The 21,422-nt window shown below is 36.8% G+C and overlaps 1 protein-coding gene across 3 annotated transcripts in view; it reads left to right on the top strand.

The window, feature by feature from the left end:
- LOC123531512 (receptor-type tyrosine-protein phosphatase N2-like) overlaps positions 1 to 21,422 on the top strand; it is a 297,876-nt gene that overhangs the window by 156,475 nt on the left and 119,979 nt on the right. For all 3 annotated transcript variants that reach the window (XM_045312552.2, XM_045312553.2, XM_045312551.2), the window contains one exon: positions 10,943 to 11,010. In XM_045312552.2, coding sequence (XP_045168487.2) covers positions 10,943 to 11,010 — 68 coding nt within the window. The remainder of the gene's footprint in view (positions 1 to 10,942; positions 11,011 to 21,422) is intronic.

Here is a 21,422-nt window from a genome sequence, read left to right as displayed (position 1 = left end):
GTCCCCAGTGTCCATTATCTTTTGTCCATTGGCCACAATGTATATGAACAGAGTCTAAGTTCAGATTCTCCTTTGGTCATTATGTCATTAAGGGCAGGCATGTGTATAGAACTCCCAACTTTGGTTAGCCTACTGGTAAGCTTCCTGATACAAAGAAATCTTACAACCCAAGTGAGGTTGGTGATTGGCAATGATTCAACATCTAAGAAACATGCTTACAACATTGATAGCAACAGAATGGCTAATTATTGAAGAACATTTTGTCAGTCAAGTTGAACATTGAATTTCATAAGTGAAATGATTGGAGTAATGAACCAAATCTTTATATATATATATATATATATATATATATATATACCAAATCTTTAAATATAGTAGAGAGAATTTATACGAACTAAATCACCACCACAATATACCAGACCAAGTACGGCAAAGCGCCTAGCAGTACAAACGAACACGCATATGCCACAGCAAGTCCACTAACCCAATAAGATTAGTTTCGATGCTGCTTTATATATGAGCCCGAATTGTACTACACATTCGTATTGGTTCAACATTTGCATATATATACTCAAATCTCTGTTTTCATGTCTCATAAATCAGTAGTGACATTTTAGTCTTTAACTGATTGGGACCAGAGAAGCTATATTTTCTCTCTCTGAAAGTAAACTGGATCTCATGGATACATTGAATATATATATATATATATATATATATATATAAAATAAATAAAATGACTTCATATATATATACTCAGCAATACTTTGTTTTTTTGTAGTTAACAATGTTGACTCATGTCAGTGACAATTGGACACTCTATTTAATGATTGGTTAATTAAATAAAACCTAATAACAATAACAGTTGAGCATAAATTCATAGTTGCATACCACTAAGGTAACTCAAAAATAAAAACTTACAAAAGAAGTGCAACATGGTGTAACTTGGTGCTTATCAATATGAACAGTTTTGTGGCCACTTTACACTCTTCTTTATCCTAGCATTGGATACTAATCTGCAAGAGTGTATTAGAAGATCTCCAGATGTCTAGAGTTCAAGAAATATGCTAAAGTGCAGCAGTAGAGATTTTGTGGACAGTGGCTAGGTAATGTTAAGGTGTGAAAAAATGAGTGCATATATCTTAATTAACCCTTATCATGCTGGACAGGATTGATTCTGTCATATATCATGGATGTGCAGGCAGATCAAGATCTTCACTGTTCGCTGTTCAGTCAGTATCTTTTTGGTTAGCACCCCTTTTGAACAGTTGCTTCTCTGTTTAGGTCTTGCAAGGAATTTAAGTCATTCTGCTGGAATTACTTTCCACATTTGCATATGAGCCATGCCATGGGAAAACCAACATAGTGGCTTTGCGACCAGCATGGATCCAGACCAGCCTGCGCATCCGCGCAGTCTGGTCAGGATCCATGCTGTTCGCTAACAGTTTCTCCAATTCCAATAGGCTTTAAAAGCGAACAGCATGGATCCTGACCAGACTGCGCGGATGCGCAGGCTGGTCTGGATCCATGCTGGTCGCAAACCCACTATGTTGGTTTTCCCATGGCACGGCTCATATGCAGTATGTTAAGAATATACAGACTCCTGATATTTCAGAAGCCAGGTGGATGGCTTTCTCTTATGAAAATTGTTTTAGACTGCAGTAAATTGTCAGCAAGTAGGTTTGTTGTCATAGTAACAAGTAAGATGTCTATGACAGGTTCTCCAGTCTATGATTTGCTTTGTTTTTGTTTGTCTTCAAACTGGATGTCACTAATAGATGATATAAAATTTCAGTATTGACAGAATTTTCTGTAGTAAAAAACAAGGATAAATATCAAACAGGGATTAATGCCACATTCCAAACACGCAGCCTCCCCAAAATGAAACTCACAACACGCAGATATGCCTTTCCTGTCTCTTGTCTCGGATTTAACTCATTAGGGAGTGTAGATCTTCTGACCGCTGGGTGGTGAGTTGGATCCCCGGGGCGAGGCGTTACGTATGTTCTCTGTGTAGGTTAACTGCCTGCTGTTAAATGACTGAAATACTGTTGTAAACAAAATCCTCTCTCCAGTCAGTTCAAATAGTTGGCTTCAGTTAAGGGCTATCGAAGTTAAAAGTAGAAAAACCTTTAAATGCCTTCTTCTTATGAACCTTTTGATGAATCTTCACCAAACTAGATCTATAGTAACATTGTGCAGTATAGGCTTCCAGTCAGTAGTCAAAACCGTTGCCAAGGTAGGAAGATAAATAAAGGAGTTGTGTAATAAACTATAGATCTTCTGAGCATGAAGTGCTCAAAGTGAGCTTTTATTGTAAACAGAAATGACTATAAAAGGTTTGACTATCTATCTTAATACTCAGTGGTCATTAACCTTTTGATGTCATCCACATAGCCATTTGTGTACCCCATTAACAACAAAGTTGTAAGGCGGAGTATACTGGTTTCAGGTTGTCTGTCTGTCTGTCTGTCTGTAGACACAATCTTGTGCGCACCATCTCTCCTCATCCCCTTGACACAATTTAATGAAACTTCACACAAGTGATCAGTAACAACAGTAGTTTTGCATGGGGCATGTTAGGTTCTTTCAGAAAAAAAATTGCAGAGTTACAGGACTTTGTTTTTTTAGCCCACCATCATCAGATGGTGGGCTATTCAAATCAATCTGCGTCCATGGTCCGTCCGTCCGTTAACAATTTCTCGTTATCGCATCTCCTCAGAAACTACTGGGGGGGGGATTTTGGCCAAATTGTCAGAATGATGTATTGGTACCCTAGTTGTGTCCCCCTGAAAATCAGACTGGTTCAACAATTTTTAAGTGAATTATGGCCCTTTGTTTATTTTTATAATTTACATAGATTTATATAGGGAAAAACTTTGAAAATCTTCTTGTCCAAAACCACAGGGCCTAGGGCTTTGATATTTGGTATGAAGCATCATCTAGTGGTCCTCTACCAAGATGATTCAAATTATATCCCTGGGGTCAAATATGGCCCCGCCCCGGGGCCACATGGTTTATATAGACTTATATAGGGAAAAACTTTGAAAAACCTCTTGTCCAAAACCACAGGGCCTAGGGCTTTGATATTTTGCATGTGACATCATCTAGTGGTCTTCTTCTAAGATTGTTCAAATTATCCCCCTAGGGTCAAATATGGCCCCGCCCTGGGGGTCACATGGTTTATATAGACTTATATAGGGAAAAACTGAAAATCTTCTTGTCCAAACCACAAAGCCTAGGGCTTTGATATTTGTTATGTAGCATCATCTCGTGGTTCTCTACCAAGTTTGTTCAAATTATCCCCCTAGGGTCAAATATGGCCCTGCTCCGAGGTCACATGGTTCATATAGACTTATATAGGGAAAAGCTTTTAAAATCTTCTTGTCAATAACCTACAGCATTCAAATTTGGACCACATGTATAGTTTTGAGCGGCAAGATGAACATTGACATGAGTTGACCTTGATCTTGACCTAGTGACCTACTTTCACATTTCTGTAGCTACAGCCTTCAAATTTGGACCACATGTATAATTTTGTGCACCGGAAAAAACTTTGACCTTGACATTGACCAAGTGACCTATTCACATTTTTGAATGTACAGGCTTCAAATTTGGACCACAAGCATAGTTTTGTGTTTTTAAATGAAATTTGACCTTGATTTTGACCTAGTGACCTACTTTCACATTTCTCAAGCTACAACCTTCAGATTTGGACCACATGCATAGTTTTGTGTACTGAAAAAAACTTTGACCTTGACATTGACCTAGTGACATACTTTCACATTTTTTTAGGTACAGGCTTCAAATTTGGACCACATGCATAGTTTTTTGTTCCGAAATGAAATTTGACCTTGATTTTGACCTAGTGACCTACTGTCACATTTCTCAAGCTACAGCCTTCAAATATGGACCACATGCATAGTTTTGTGTTTCGAAATGAAATTTGACCTTGATTTTGACCTAGTGACCTACTTTCACATTTTTCAAGCTACAGCCTTTAAATTTGGACCACATGCATAGTTTTTTGTACCGAAAAAACTTTGACCTTGACATTGACCTAGTGACCTACTTGCATATTTCTCAAGCTACAGCCTTCAAATTTGGACCACATGCATAGTTTTGTGTACCGAAAAAAACTTTGACCTTGACATTGACCTAGTGACCTACTTGCATATTTCTCAAGCTACAGCCTTCAAATTTGGACCACATGCATAGTTTTGTGTACCAAAATGAACTTTGATGTTGACATTGACCTAGTGACCTACTTTCACATTTCTCAAGCTACAGGCTTCAAATTTGGACCACATGCATATTTTTGTGTTCTGAATTGAAATTTGACATTGATTTTTATCTAGTACCTACTTCCACATTTCTTAAGCTGCAGCCTCCAAATTTGAAGCACATGCATAGTTTTGTATACCGAATGAACTTTGACCTTGAAATTGATCTTGTGACCTACTTTCACATTTCTCAAGCTACAGCTTTCAAATTTGGACCACATGCATGGACCTCATGCACAGTGATATGTACTGAAATAAAATTTGACCTTGATTTTGACCTTGAGCTAGTCTTGAAATTTGGAACAATCCAAAATGGCTCAATGGTGGGCGCCAAGATCACTCTGTGATCTCTTGTGTTACTATACTATATACATAGACACAGTCTTGTGTGCACCATCTCTCCTCATCCCCTTGACACAGTTTAATTAAACTTCACACAAGTGATCAGTAACAACAGTAGTTTTGCATGGGGCATGTTAGGTTCTTTCAGAAAAAAAAATGCAGAGTTATGGGACTTTGTTTTTTGTTAACATACTGTGTACATACAGTCTGCATATGCAATCTTGTGCGTGCCTAATCTTCCAAACCCTTGCACACCATTTAATCAAACTTCACATAAGTGATCAGTACCAACAGTATTTGTGCATGGTGCATGTTACGTTCTTTTAGATAAATATTCTGCACAGTTATGGGACTTTGTTTTTTGTTACTATACTGTATACATACAGTCTATATACATACAGTCCACATAATTATGCAATCTTGTGTGCGTCAAATTGCAATGTACTCTGTCAGTGCATGCGGGGGTTACATTCATCACCTTTAGTGATAGCTCTAGTTAGCTTGACTTTTTGAAAGAAAAAGTAGAGCTATTGCACTCACCCCGGAAGCACGTCAGCGTCTGCGTTGCTGTTGGTTAAAATTTTTGATAAAGTCAAATATCTCTGTTACTGTCAAAGCTATTGACTTAAACTTAAAATATTATTTAGTATCAAAGTCTGCACCAGGAGAAGTAATCCCCATAACTCTGATTTGAATTTTGACAGAGTTATGTCCCTTTTTAACTTAGATTTTTATTGTTAAAGTTTTTGATAAAGTCAAAAATCTTTGTTACTGTCAAAGCTTTTGACTTGAAATTTAAAATAGTTATTTACTATCAAAGTCTACCCCAGGAGAAACAATCCCCATAACTCTGATTTGAAATTTGACAGAAGTTATGCTCCATTTTAACTTTTTAATTTTTTGGTTAAAGTTTTATATAACAACCAATATCTCTATTACTTTCAAAGCTTTTGACTTGAAACTTAAAATAGTTACTTACTATCGAAGTCTACACCAGAAGAAACAATCCTCTTAACTCTGATTATATATTTGATTGAGTTATGCCCCTTTTACTGGCAAAGCTCTAATTCAGAGTCGAGCACTGAGAAAAGTTGTGCGTGCTGTCTTAAGGACAGCTCTTGTTACAACAAATACTTACTCAAGTTATGGGAATGCCTACTCAATTTTGATTGGCCAACATGCTTGTGGTTGCAATGTAAATGGCTGCTTATGATAATGGATTAAATTTTAGGACAGTGGCACATATTGCAGTAATATCGAACTATTGGCATTATGTAGGAAAGTGCAGGCAAAGCCTCAATTAGTAAAAGTGTAGATGCCTTAGGGAAGATCCTGACTTCCTCTTTTATAAACACCAACTCTCCTTACTTCGCACAACTTTTAGAGGCAAAAAGACTTAAAAATTGTTTTTAACTGTTTAGCTATGGAAACATTGTGTAGTATATCCTTGTTTTTGAACCTCACAATATTCTTCTTTGAACAACCAAGCTGCCAGAGCTATTATAACCTATTATAAGATAGGAAACAGGGCTTGACCTCTAACTTGGTCAGTAGCAACCTTGCAAGAATTATGGCATCTTTAAAATTTAATGGACCTTCATTTGATGATTCAGCTCCAATGCACATTGTAGGGTGGCCAATCCAGGTTTCTTTTCAGGAATAAAAAAATCATTAATTTGGTTAAGGTGACAAAAGTTTCAAAGAATTTACTTGACACACAGTGTCTACCTGACAATACTTTTTTCAAGCACTTTATCCACATGATTTAGCCAACATTATTTTGTCAGTGAAAAAGTATTTGGCCGAGGTTGAAAAGTTTCAAAGGTAAGAAAACACTGCATTTACTTGACACACAGTGTCTACCTGACAATACTTTTTTCAAACACTTAGCCAACACATTTTGTCAGTGAAAAAGTATTTGGCCGAGGTTGGTCAGTCAGACACTTAAGATAGCACTTGTTTTCATTTTAGATGTTTTTTTATCCTTTTACAATCTTTCAAATAGTAGCTTAATAAGGATATTATAAGCAAAAGATGTTACCTGTTTAAATAGTCTGTTATTAACTCTATTTAAATCTGCATGCTGTATTTAATGGCTATTTCCCAGTTGTGAAGGTTACCAACAAATCATGTGGGTTAGCTACCCTGCCGATGTACTGTTCTTTAAACTACAAAAGTATACAAGTACAGACATTTACAAAAACTTTAAAAATCAAGTTATGTTGACTAAATTATCTGGATAATATCTTGACTTATTCAGTTAAGTTCACCAATTTTATACCATTGCAAACCAATTTATCATACATTGACAGGAGGACTGCCAGCATGTGTGAAATTTCAGAAACTAGAATCTCAGGAGAACCACTGATATAATTTGAGAGCAGATTTATGGTGCAAAAATTCATTAAGTGCAAAAGTAAGTTTGGAGCAAAAAGTCTGTATTGAATTAGAGCAACAGGAACGCCACTGATGAGGTTAAACTTAAATTTCTAGGGTATGCTTGGTTGTAAAAAATGAAGACGAGGACTTGGAATAGTCCTATGCTTAGATTGTTGTTATTGTCCAGCCAGAAGAGCAGAAACAGTGGTAACACTGACTACGAAAGCAGGGCCAAGTGCGAGTGACTTCTCTCTCAGCCAGAATTACTAACATTTAAACACACACCTTGCATGCTAAAGAACAAGACAGGTTTCTGGAATTGGAGCATCTTCTGTATCCTGCACTATCCTACAAAATTACTAACAGTCTTTTGGAGGTGTCTGGTGGTTGGTGACTAAAATACACAGAGAAATATCATCACCTCAGCACCACATCTAAATAAAGCAGCAGTTTATACATAAAAATTATGCCAGTCAACTTCAGATCTGAGAATCGTAATTTTGCGCACAACTTAGAATTTTCCCAAAAAGTTCAAATTACCTCATGTGCATGTAAGTTTTAAACCTTAAAAGGAAAGTCAATAAAGTTTCATTTTCAGGTGTCTCATTTTCACAATTTACATCTAAAATCAACAACATTTTATCCTTTGGCAAATAGATTTCGAATTGGAATTCCTCCAGAGTGAAATATTTTACTGTTGCTTTTAGGAAAAAATAGGATCATAAAAAATCACATGATTCTAATGGAAAATACCATTAGTAATTACTATGGCGTGTTTAATAGCTCTAATTATAGGATTTCAACAAATCGCGGCAGCAACAACAGTCATTTTTGCATCAGTGAAGTCAATTTTCAGGGAAAAGTCTACAATTCCCCTGTACATTCCTTCCCTTTCTGGAATTTAGCAAAATTGTCCCTAATTAGCCCTTGAGGATAAAATGTACACCACAAATGGTGGCAGTAATGAGTAGAACTCAGTGATTTCAATTAATCACATCTTTGTACTTGGGAATTACTTTTACCCCTGGCAGCCTCAAGTTACAAGGAATATTGAAGTTAATGGCTATAAAATAAGTCTAGATAGAGCTGTTGAACTTTCAGTAGAACACCTAGGTGATAAATTATACAAAAGTAAATATGGTCTTCAGGTGTATAGCAATATGCTTGAGGAGAAATTGTTGGCTGGTTATAGCTGAGACTTAATAGAAATCTGTTACAATTTCAAAATTTGTATTAATTTGTATTTTATGTTTGCAAATTTCATTTTATTTCCTTATTTGGTAGTTTAATTACTTTCGATATATGATAGTTCCTTTCCAAAAGCATTTTCTTTGATTACTGTATTTTGATGCCAATAAAGTAAATTGACTTTGAAATGAGGCTGTTTCTAAGGCGACTTTACTGAGTGCTTAAAGGCTCATAATGCCTTTGTTTATAAATTGGCTGCCACATTTTTTTGTCATGAACATAAAGTATGTCTTTTTCTAGTTAAATCCTTTTTCGATAATTGCTTTCTCATATATTTGCCAAAGGTTTGAATATAAATTAACATAGAAGAAAATATTACTGAATCTATTGTTTATGATTACCCCCCTTTATGGTGCTAACTGTGTAAGTTCATGTGCAGTATTGAAAGAGGTGCCATTCTAACCAAGTAATTATGCATAACATCTAAATGGACAGCTGCTTTATCTGTTTTTTGCATAAAATTAAAAGCCGTATGGAACATTACTTGATAGCATTTTTAGCAGGACTATTCGAAAAAAAGAAGAGGGCTATTGCACTTGCCTTGACATCGTTGCAGGCGTTGGGTAAAGTTTTTATGAAGTTGGAATATCTTCATTACTTAAATAATTCAGTTGAAACTTGCTGAACTTGCTCATCGTGACAGTGTTCATTAGTGTGACAAGCTGTGTAACTCTACCAGCAAAACTTCCAGAATTATCCCCTTTTTAGGTTAAAATGTTTACAGAGTTAAATAATATGTTCACTCCTAATTTTGTGCACATTGGGATGCCTAGCCCCTTTTAGGGGCCACTAGAGCTAAAAATAGAAACACCTTAACACAACTCCTCATCAGCCGCTTCGTGTGTCTTCATTTAACTTGGTCTGTAGCATCATTATTAGGTCTCTTACAAATTTTTTCAAATGGGGATGCTTGACCCCTTTTAAGTCCTACTGGAACTAAAATTAGAAATACCCTTAAATGACTTTTTCTCATGAACCACATGATGGATCTTTATGAAACTTAGTTATAATAGCCATATTATAAGGTTCTCTCCCAAATTCATTCAAACTTTCAAATGGGGACAATTAGCCCATTGTGGAGGCAGCTAGAGTAAAAAACCAAAAAGTTGTTTTAGATGACTTCTTCCTGTGAACCGCTTCATGAATCTTCATTAGATATAGTCTGTAGCATCATTTTAGGTCCTCTCCCACTTTTGTTTAAATATGGAACTTGACTTGATTTTAGTGGCAGCTAGTGCTAAAAATAGAAATGCATTTAAATGACTTCTTCTCCTAAACCATTATAAGGTCCTCTCTTCTCTTGTTTAGAGTGTGAATGTAGTCCATATTTTTAAGTGAAGAGGGTCAAATGAAACAGAAAAGGTCAAGAGGGCTTTACAGGTACAGAACACTGTCAAATGATATGGTTAGAAAATGTCAGGAGGGCTTCCAGGTAGAGAAGATGGTCAAATAAAATGGTTAGAAGAGTTGAGGAGAGTTTCCAGGTAGATCTAGGAGTTCAGATGAAATGGTTAGAAGAGGTTTGGAGGGCTTACGGGCAGAGAAGACTGTAAAATGAAATGATTAGAAGAGGTTAAGACTGTTTCAGGGTGAAGAAGCAAGTCAAATGAAACAGAAGAGTTAAGGAAAGCTTTCGGGTAGAGTAGAGGGTCAAATGAAATGATTAGAAGAGATCAGGAGGACTTTCAGGTAGAGAAAAGGGTAAAATGAAATGGTTAGAACATTTCAGGTGAGCTTCCAGGTAGAGTAGCTGGTCAAATGGAAAGGCTAGATCATGAAAACTTGCAGATAGAGAAGATGGTCAAATGAAAAATACAATTTTATCCAGAATACTTGAATTGCTTTATTTACCTTATACCAGTTAAAAAGAGAAATCCCATATATTTGCTCATGTATATACACATTGAAGCAGAAATGCAAACTAGTATTGCCTGGTATGAGTCTAGTGACTCAAATGAATGTTCTATAGTTCCATTCAAAATAGCTTTGATTAATGTGAAAAGAAGCACATTTAATAAATAAACTGCAACAAGCTTTATTAAGCTTAGATGATAAATAGGTTTGGAATCTCAGTTTTGCAAACTTGCAATGGAAGTGACAATAAAATTCCATAAATTTCCGGATGTTGCTTCTTTGAACCATTGCTTGATCTCAATCTGTTTTTCAAAGTTTACAACTTAAACTGTGAAATCATTTTATTTCATGGGCATGAAATTTTGTGGTTTTGGTCAAAACGGCAATTTTGTGGGGATATGAATTCGTGGATTTCAAGTTTTGAACATCAAATTAATGGGAATTTTACTTGTTCGTCGGGATTAAATTTCATGGTTTCACTCATCCACGAAATCCACGAAAATTAGTTCCCACGAATATTAATGATTTCACAGTATATCATAGTGGTTTGAATGTAGCAGTACAAATGTTCACATAGAGTTGTCATCACAAGTTGTTGACAAAAATGATATTAGACCTATCAGGTTATCATATGGTATTTCCAGAATAGCAGACAGGGAAGAACTTAAGTCTTACTTACAGAAAAACACAATTTGGAGGTAAAAAATGTAGAAATTTACGATTGCAGAAATTACTACATATATGGTATATTAAGATCATTAATAAAATTTTATTTGTCTCTTTAAATGAAATGGTTTTAGTTCCTCTAACTAAATAAGGAATGTTGCATATATTTTCAGGTGAACACCAGACAGAGTTGGAAAAAGCAACAGGTCTCAAGTTTATCAAGTCTGGCATAGGAAATGTGGTAAGTTAGATGTTGTTACACATACTGCACAGTATTTACTCCACTTTACATCAGAGAACTGGTAGTCCGGGGTCTTAATTTTGACTGTGAGTCGTATATTTCTATAATTCAAGGAAATTGCAAATAATAACAAAGAAGGGGACAACATACAAAGGCCAGGCTCAAAGGTTATGAAACTAAGACTGCAACTTTGCTATTAGTCAGTTAAGCAACAATCAATGTGAACGCTTGATCATCAGACTAAGCTTTATAATCTTAGATCTTGGAGTGTAACACTTGCAAGGTGGCCAAATACAAGGTACATTTACATTATAGAATACTAGAAGAACTGTCTTAGACTGAATCTTTGGAGTAAGTATTTAAATATGAAGTGTTGCTTTCAGCACACTGTGCCTGCTGTTCTAAAGAATGTTTCAACAATACAGCTATATTAGGATAGATCTTTGATTCACTCCTGTTAGAACTTTGTGGTCCTGTTTGGTGCCATATAACCTATACTGTGTTGGTGTGCCGTAAAACCCAAATAAATAAATTTTCTGTCTCTTCATCCTATTTGTGCTTGTCCCACTTCCTTGTCTGGAGCAAACAGTGTTATTTGGTATAGTTGATCATTTCACTTAGACTGCTTGGTGTCCAAGAACCATAACTCTAGCTTAATTCAAGTTTTTGCCCCTTTTTAGCTCACCTGAGCACAAAGTGCTCAAAGGTGAGCTTTTGTGATCACCCTGTGTCCGTGGCCGTCCGTCATCAACAATTTGACTGTTAACACTCTAGAGGGCACAATTTTGGCCTAATCTTTATGAAACTTGGTCAGAATGTTACCCTCAATAAAATCTTGGACGAGTTCGATATTGGGTCATCTGGGGTCAAAAACTAGGTCACCAGGTCAGATCGAAAGAAAAGTTTGTTAACACTCTAAGATTTCACAATTTTAGCCCAATCTTAATGAAACTTGGTTGGAATGTTACCCTCAATAAAATCTTGGACGAGTTAGATATTGGGTCATCTGGGGTCAGAAACTAGGTCACCAGGTCAAATCAAAGGAAAAGCTTGTTAACACTAGAGATCACAATTTTGGCCCAATCTTAATGAAACTTGGTCAGAATGTTACACTCAATAAAATCTTGGACGAGTTTGATATTGGGTCATCTGGGGTCAAAAACTAGGTCACCAGGTCAAATCAAATGAAAAGCTTGTTAACACTCTAGAGGTCACAATTTTGGCCCAATCTTAATGAAACTTTATCAGAATGTTACCCTCAATAAAATTTTGGACGAGTTTGATATCGGGTCATCTGGGGTCAAAAACTAGGTCACCAGGTCAAATCAAAGGAAAAACTTGTTGACACTGTAGAGAACACATTTATGACTGTATCTTCATGAAACTTGGTCAGAATGTTAATCTTTATGATCTCAGGGTCCAGTTTGAATCTAGGTCATGTAGGGCCAAAAACTAGGTCACCAGCTGAAATCAAAGGAAAAGCTAGTTAACACTCTTAGAGGTCACATTTATGACCATATCTTAATGAAACTTGGTCAGAATGTTAATCTTTATGGTCTATAGGTCAAGTTTAAATCTGGGTCAGGTGGGGTCAAAAACTAGGTCACTAGGTCAAATCAAAGGAAAAGCTTGTTAACACTCGGAGGCCACATTTATGACTGTATCTTCATGAAACTTAGAATGTTAATCTTGATGATCTTTAGGTCAAGTTTGAATCTGGGTCATGTGTGGTCAAAAGCTAGGTCACCGGGTCAGATCAAAGGAAAAGCTAGTTAACACTTTAGAGGCCACATTTATGACCATATCTTAATGAAACTTGGTCAGAATGTTAATCTTGATGATCTTAAGGTCAAAAGGTCAGGTGTGCGATACAGGACCTTCATGGCCCTCTTGTTTTAAATTTTAAGATCTAGTGCATGCTAAAATAATTTAATGTTACCCTGAGGGCTCAGCCTGGGGGTCAAAGGGTTGAGCCCCACTGGGGCCACGACCACAACTTCTCATTATGACACCAGTACTGGTTTTTCCAGGAAGCAGACTCGACAGTGGTTCAAATAAGCTTTAAAGTTCCATCCTGATCAAGCTAAAATAAATCAGTAAATACTAAGGACTGTGCATGCACAGACTTACCTTAATAGGGAGAGTGCAGATCTATAAATGATGAGGTTTATGTTCTCCGAATGAGGTGTATGTGCTCCGAGTGAGGTGTATGTGCTCCGAGTGAGGTGTATGTGGTCCGAGTGAGGTGTATGTGGTCCGAGTGAGGTGTATGTGCTCCGAGTGAGGTGTATGTGCTCCGAGTGAGGTGTATGTGGTCCGAGTGAGGTGTATGTGCTCCGAGTGAGGTGTATGTGGTCCGAGTGAGATGTATGTGGTCCGAGTGAGGTGTATGTGGTCCGAGTGAGGTGTATGTGGTCCGAGTGAGGTGTATGTGCTCCGAGTGAGGTGTATGTGCTCCGAGTGAGGTGTATGTGGCCCGAGTGAGGTGTATGTGGTCCGAGTGAGGTGTATGTGCTCCGAGTGAGGTGTATGTGCTCCGAGTGAGGTGTATGTGCTCCGAGTGAGGTGTATGTGCTCCGAGTGAGGTGTATGTTTCCCGTGTGAGTTGTATGTTTCCTGTGATAATTGGACACTGTATTGGATATCTTTCATCCGCTGCCTCTGATATATGGGGAGAAGTTGGCAATTACTTATGGAGAACAGGTAAGTACTGGTTTCAGATTTGCTGCCTGAAGATACACAACTTAGATACTGTGGAAAAACAGAGAACCCAAAGCAAAACAAAAAAAAAAAACAACATATTCTTAAGGACTTAAAAATGGCTGATATTGGAAAAGACATTCTTTACAGAAGATTAGATTTGTGACCCAATCTTTATGAAACTTGGTCAGAACTGGGTCATTTGGTGTCAAAAACTAGGTCAGTAGGCCAGATCAAAGGAAAAGCTTATGAACACTCTAGAGGCCACATTTGTGACCCGATCTTTATGAAACTTGATCAGAATGTTTGTCTTGATGATCTCTAGGTCAAGTTTGAAACTCGGTCATGTGGGGTCAAAAACTTGGTCAGTAGGCCAGATCAAAAGAAAAGCTTGTGAACACTCTGCAGGCCACATTTGTTGACCCAATCTTTATGAAACTTGGTCAGAATGTAAGTCTTGATGATCTCTAGGCCAAAGTCGAAACTGGGTCATGTAGGGTCAAAAACTAGGTCAGTAGGCGAGATCAACTCTGGTGAGCGATATATAGGGCCATCATGCCCTTTTGTTTAGAGAGTTATGTCTCCCCATATGTTGGGAGATGTACAGTCGAGACTGCCTTAACAACCCCCTGAATTTAGCGACTCGCTGTCATATGCGACCCTATTTTATGCTCCGGAGGCAATTTACTATGAAAAGAGTCTGAATTAAGCAACCCCCTGCCTTACGCGACAAGCGACTGTGAAATCAGGCTCCCGAATCGATATTTAGACCGTTTTCAGCGACTTTGAGATGCCCCCTCGCAAGATTTTACACGACAGAGTTACCGTTCTTTATCTCGCGTGAAGTTGTTTGAGACGGGAACTTATTTGTTTACAAAAAATGGCTGATGAAAAGCATAAAAAAGAACTGTTTTGACATTAGAACAGCGTGTTAAGGCACTTGAATTGTTCGATTAGGGAAAACCAGCGTATAAAGTCGCTGAAGAATTCGGAGTCGGTGCATAAATTAACTTTATTCCTGGTGAAACAAAAATATGGCGGTATTTAACAGGAAACGACGAAGTAAACACAGATTAAAGATGCAGTCAATAATCGAATAAATGACAATGAATAATTAGTACACAAAAATATAAATGTCATAAACCTCAGTGTGTAAGTAGTTCAAATGGAACATTTATATTTTACTGCTTCCCTTTATTTTCTTGCCAGATCATGAGCTTAAATTTGTTTTATCAACGTCATACGAATGATGCAAATTATTTGAAATTTATATTTTATCAATATGCAATTAAAGAAATAGTATTTAATCATTTTCCACTCCTACCTTAAAAGAGGCCAGTATTGAAGTATCCGATATTCATATACTTTAATTGGAAAAATATATGAAACCAGCGTCATCCTGTTAAGTGAGACTGTTTTAAGAGACTCCCTGTCATATGTGACCTTTTTCGCTGCTTCCCAAACTCGGTCTCTTAAAACAGTCTCGACTGTATTTATTTTGTCTTGTCCATCTGTCTGTCTGTCAGTCAATTTTCCTCTGAAGCTATTGGTTTGTTTTAAACCAAACTTTATAGGAATGCTCAACAGCATGGTTTGTTATGCATATCGTTGGTTCAAATGCATTTTTGTGAAGTTATTGCCACCTAAATGTCTGTTCTGCTACTGCTGGTCTATAATTAGATCATTAAATTTAGTAATTTCTATTTTAGATTAATAGCCTGATATATTTAGACTAGCAAAAATTTAATAAAGGGAGGTAATATTATTACAAAATATTAGAATTACTATTTGTTAACCACATCTGATAAGTGAGCTACGGGTCTTATTGTCAGTTCATAAATATAAGAAAAAGAAATTGTAGGACAGTCAGTTAGATTGAGGGAACATATTTTTAGGAGGGGTATGTTGTTTTGCAGATGTCAGTCGATTAGTATGTAGACCAATCCGTTTCCGGATGATAACTCAAGAACCCTTGGGCCTAGGATCATGATAGGGAGATTGGTCATAACCAGCAGATGACCCCTATTGATTTTGAAATTAGTAGGTCAAAGGTCAAGGTAACAGTGACCCAGAACAGTTAAACAGTTTCCGGATGATAACTCAAGAATGCTTAAGTCTAGGATCATGAAAATTGACAGGAAGGTTGGTTATGACCAACAGATGACCCCTATCGATTTTGAGATCAATAGGTTAAAGGTCAAGGCCATAATGACCCGGAACACTTAAACGGTTTCCGGATGATAACTTGAGAATGCTTGGGCCGAGGATCGTGGAAATTGACAGGGAGGTTGATCATAATCAGCAGATGACCCCTATTGATGTTTAGGTCAGTAGGTCAAAAGTTAAGGTCACAGTGACCCGGAACAGTTAAACGGTTTCCAGATGATAACTCAAGATTACTTAGGCCTAGGGTTATGAAAGTTGATGTGGAGGTTGGTCATGACCAGCAGATGACTGTTATTGATTTTGAGGTCAGTAGGCCAAAAGTCAAGGTCACAGTGACTGGAAACAGTTAAACCATTTCCGGACGATAACAAGAACACTTGGGCTTAGGATCACAAATCTTAATAGGGAGGTTGATCATGACCAGCAGATGACCCCTGTTTATTTTAGAGTCAGTAGGTCAAAGGTCAAGGTCACGTTTACCCAGTACAGTAGAAGTTTTGTGTACAGTGACCAAATAATTTCTGTTCCTTGTGCAATTACTGAATACATCAAGGGGGGCATTTCGTGTTCTATGAGCTCTTGTTGTTTAATGTTGTATAAGTCTTTCGTTATATAATCTTGGTCATTTCTGTTCCTGGATATTGCATATTGATTTACCTTTCTGTTTAAATGAAGCAAGATGGGGGAGACATTAACTAAAAGCAATCTTGAGTTTAAGAGTAAAAAAGCGAAGTTTAACACTGTTTTCTGTAATGATAATTTATTATGATGGTTTGTCTTTGAGAACTGACCAGGGTTCTATATTTATTGTTGTTTTTTCTAGCCTTCTTGATTTATGATAAAATCTTTAACAAATTGTGACTTTTTTCAACTTTTGGTAAAATAGGTCCGTTTCATTAGTGTAATATATGCAGATGCTGTGATTTGATCAGACAGTGGTTCAAGCATCCTTACTAAATTACATCAATTTAAGATCTAGTTAATTCTGTTATGGTACAAAAAAAATCAGAATCTCTCTAAGATACGAAGTTAAAACTCCCTAGATGTGATTGTCATATATATGATGGTTACTGCTGTAAATGGGTGTGGATGTCAGTAATATATTGTCACAACTTTAAATAATAGGTGTTGATACTTACTTTTCTTTACTTCTCCGGATTATCCACTTCGCCATCTGGTGTGGATCTCAATTTCTTCTTGAAACTGCTCAAGAACGGCGCTGAGACTATGTTTCTTTTCAAGTTTCTGATCATGGCCTCTAGTTTGGACGTTCTGGCTTAGCGTAAAGAACGAACAATACAATTACTTTACCTGGCTTAGAGCAGAGGGAAAAGAACCAGGATTTGTGTGAAACTTTTAAGTTGACACACAAGCTTTATAGAACAAATAATGATAATATTTGTAATATACTGCTGTGCTGTAAATGGGTGTTGGCATCTGTAATATACTGCTACAGCTGTAAATGGGTGTTGGCATCTGTAATATACTGTTGCTACCATAAATGGGTGTTGGCATCTGTAATAAATAGTGCTGTACTGTAAATGGGTGTTGGCATCTGTGATATACTGCTACTACTGTAAATGGGTGTTGGTATCTGTAATATACTGCTACTACTGTAAATGGGTGTTGGTATCTGTAATATATATATATATATCACTGTAGTGTAAATGGGTGTTGGCATCTGTAATAAATATTGCTGTACTGTAAATGGGTGTTGGCATCAGTAATATACTGCTGCTACTGTAAATGGGTGTTGGCATCTGTAATATACTGCTGCTTCTGTAAATGGGTGTTGGCATCTGTAATATACTGCTGTACTGTAAATGGGTGTTGGCATCTGTGATATACTGCCGCTACTGTAAATGGGTGTTGGCATCTGTAATATACTGCCGCTACTGTAAATGGGTGTTGGCATCTGTAATATACTGCTGTACTGTAAATGGGTGTTGGCATCTGTAGTATACTGCTGCTACTGTAAATGGGTGTTGGCATCTGTAATATACTGCTGCTACTGTAAATGGGTGTTGGTATCTGTAATATACTGCTGCTACTGTAAATGGTGTGGCACTGTATATATGCTGTACTGTAATGGTGTGCATCTGTATATACTGCTGTACTGTAAATGGGTGTTGGCATCTGTAATATACTGCTGCTACTGTAAATGGGTGTTGGCATCTGTAATATACTGCCACTACTGTAAATGGGTGTTGGCATCTGTAATATATTGCTGCTACTGTAAATGGGTGTTGGCATCTGTAATATATTGCTACTGTAAATGGGTGTTGGCATCTGTAATATATTGCTGTACTGTAAATGGGTGTTGGCATCTGTAATATACTGCTACTACTGTAAATGGGTGTTGGCATCTGTAATATACTGCTGCTACTGTAAATGGGTGTTGGCACCTGTAATATATTGCTGTACTGTAAATGGGTGTTGGTATCTTTAATACACTGCTGCTACTGTAAATGGGTGTTGGCATCTGTAATATACTGCCGCTACTGTAAATGGGTGTTGGCATCTGTAATATACTGCCGCTACTGTAAATGGGTGTTGGCATCTGTAATATATCGCTGAACTGTAAGTTGGTGTTGGCATCTGTAATATATTGCTACTGTAAATGGGTGTTGGCATCAGTAATATACTGCTACTGTAAATGGGTGTTGGCATCTGTAATATATTGCTACTGTAAATGGGTGTTGGCATCTGTAATATATTGCTACTGTAAATGGGTGTTGGCATCTGTAATATACTGCTACTGTAAATGGGTGTTGGCATCTGTAATATACTGCCGCTACTGTAAGTGGGTGTTGGCATCTGTAATATACTGCCGCTACTGTAAATGGGTGTTGGCATCTGTAATATATTGCTACTGTACATTGGTGTTTTTCTTGCCTACCTAGCTTATGAAATACAAGCAGGCATATTGATGTCATAATATGAAGTCTTTGTGTGTGACAGATTTTCTATTTACGATATCTTTGAAAATGTTGCAATGATGCTAAAGAGAATGCAAGAAAAATGGACCTAAAGGTCATGGTCACACTGGGGTCACAGGTCATATAAGATCTAGTCTAGGCCATTACTTTGACAAGCATTCCATTTGGCAAGAAATTAATTACCCTAATTACCACAATGAAACACAGTATTTCCACTGGGCACAAAGGTTAAAGGTCCATTACTAAGGGAAAGTGAGTTGGCAATTTTTTTCATAGCCAGTGCATAGACTTCTGCAAGACACTAAATAATGAAGATTGGCAGGTCAAAATTTACAGAAGGTCTTTGGAACTCAAAGAAATGTATGTGTATTATGTTGAAATTTCAATGAATCGACAGAATGACCCCCCAGGTCTTTTTAACTTTCTTCATACTTCATAGAAAAATAATTGTACATATACTGCGATTTATTTCGAATTTCTACATACCAACTTTCATTTTCCAATAAAATGAAATAGTTAATGTGCTTTTTAAAAGAAATTAAAATGTTCACTTTCCTTAGTATTGGACCTTTAAGGTTAAACTGAGGGGTCAAATGTCCTGTCTTGATTTTGTTAATGCTGTAACTTACTTGTAAGGAGCATTTACTAAATAAATTGGCTGAAATTTTTAACTCATTCAAGCATTGGGCATCAATATTCTAGTTTAACTTTGTTCTAGAAAACTATACTTGCAATATGTACATGTAATTGAATGCAAGTTGTATTACAGAAAAATGTTTGACCTGTATGAATATATTTTCCATTTTGAAAATTGATATACCAAAGACATTATTATGATTATTTTAAAACATCAGAGGTATCGGGCATATAGAGCTCAGGGTTCTGAATAGGGTCGCTGTTATGTTGCTGAAGGACTTCAAATGATAGGTGGTGAACATACTCTCCATGTCCTGATGAAGTATTACATAATAAGACCCTAGCCCATGCTGCAACTGTAAGGCATCTTCAAATTTAAAAAAATTCCATTAAGAGTAGGTGAGTAATAGTACAACATCCTTGAACACCTACCCTGGGTCCTTTTTCTTGCCCTTGGTCCTATTTCTTGCCCTGGTTCCTTTTTCAAGTCCTTGGTCCTATTTCTTGCCCTGGTTCCTTTTTCATACCCTTGGTCCTATTTCATGCCAGTAGCGCTAATCCAAAGGTAAATTTGTAAAACTTCACTTCAGCATGACAAACACCACACTCAAGACTTTGGTCCAACCCTCCAAAGATCAAGGTCACGCAAGGTCAGCCTCCTTTTTATGTACAGCATTTAAGAATCTGCTGCCTTAACATATTTTGAAAACAATTAATTACGAAATACATGTTGGCAAAAAACTTAATGAGATAACATGGTATCTTTTTGAGATAACAAGCCCACATTTATACAACCGGGTCTCCATTTAAAATTCCAGATTTAGAGAAAATCGTAAATGGAAGTCATGGATATGAACTTCCACATGACATGGGTATATAGGTAATCTGACCAGGTTCTAAAGCGAAATTAATGCAGAAATGTTTCACTTCAACACAGAATATTGGCAGTTCATCCACTGATGTGAGTACTTGCTTACAAATAACCCCAAATGATAGTAGTTTTGTGAAAAACAGTTTTGGTCAGACTTTTGGAAGCAAGTGAACAGATTTGTATGTTAAACGGTTACTTGAATTGAATTGACATATTAAAATATAAATGTTGTGTTCCACTGTTTTGTTGACCATATATGTAAATGTGTCCAGAAATTCTTTATTTGGCTCATAAACATACACAGTTAATATCAGTCTTCCCTAAAACACAGTATCGGCATGTCTGCCAATGATTCCGAGCTGAAGGGAAGAAGATAAGTACCGTATGATGGCTGTTTTTATAGATGTCTGGGTGAAGACACAAAAAAGTGAAATGAATAGTGCAATAACACCTACAGGTGACATTTTAGTAGCATTTTTGCTCAGTGTGTCGACATTCATCACCATGGTAACCATAATGAAAGGAGAGGAAATCGGAGAAGTGCAACACAAGCTCTCTAATTGTCACCAGGATTGATTTAACAACATTTTTTTTCCATAAATCGCAAGTCTCTTTAAAAGCCACCTTAATGTTCATTTGGGAAATGGAATTTTCCCTTTTTTTTTTTTTTTGACATCTGAATAATATATGTCTTATATTCTTGAAGTCATATAGCATAAGCTATAGTGCTATTTATTTGTTTTGTTAGGACTGCTGGGAGTTGCTTGATTTGAAAATTATTGCCTGGTGTTAAATATACTGGCAGCAAATTTATTTAAATAAGTGAGAGGTTTGTGTTTAAACTTTGTAGAAAGGTTTAATGTTTAACTGTATTTCTTAATCATCATTATGGCTAGGGGATACCACAAAGTAATTAGCTGTCAGTGAAGTATGATTGTGGCAATAAGTTGTTTCTTACTATTGCTGAGCTTCTGTAAAATTCACCATAAATGGTACCTGTGTTTCTACATACAGAATCCAATACCACACCCCTAATACCACTTCTTATTTTCCACCAAACAACCTGGTGTTTACCTCTTTCAAACCTGTTTAGATGTTCA

This window comes from Mercenaria mercenaria, chromosome 11, assembly GCF_021730395.1.
Source record: "Mercenaria mercenaria strain notata chromosome 11, MADL_Memer_1, whole genome shotgun sequence".
NCBI lineage: Eukaryota > Metazoa > Mollusca > Bivalvia > Venerida > Veneridae > Mercenaria > Mercenaria mercenaria.
The sequence above is the reverse complement of the archived record's forward strand: the minus strand, read 5'-3'. Positions and strand labels throughout refer to the sequence as shown.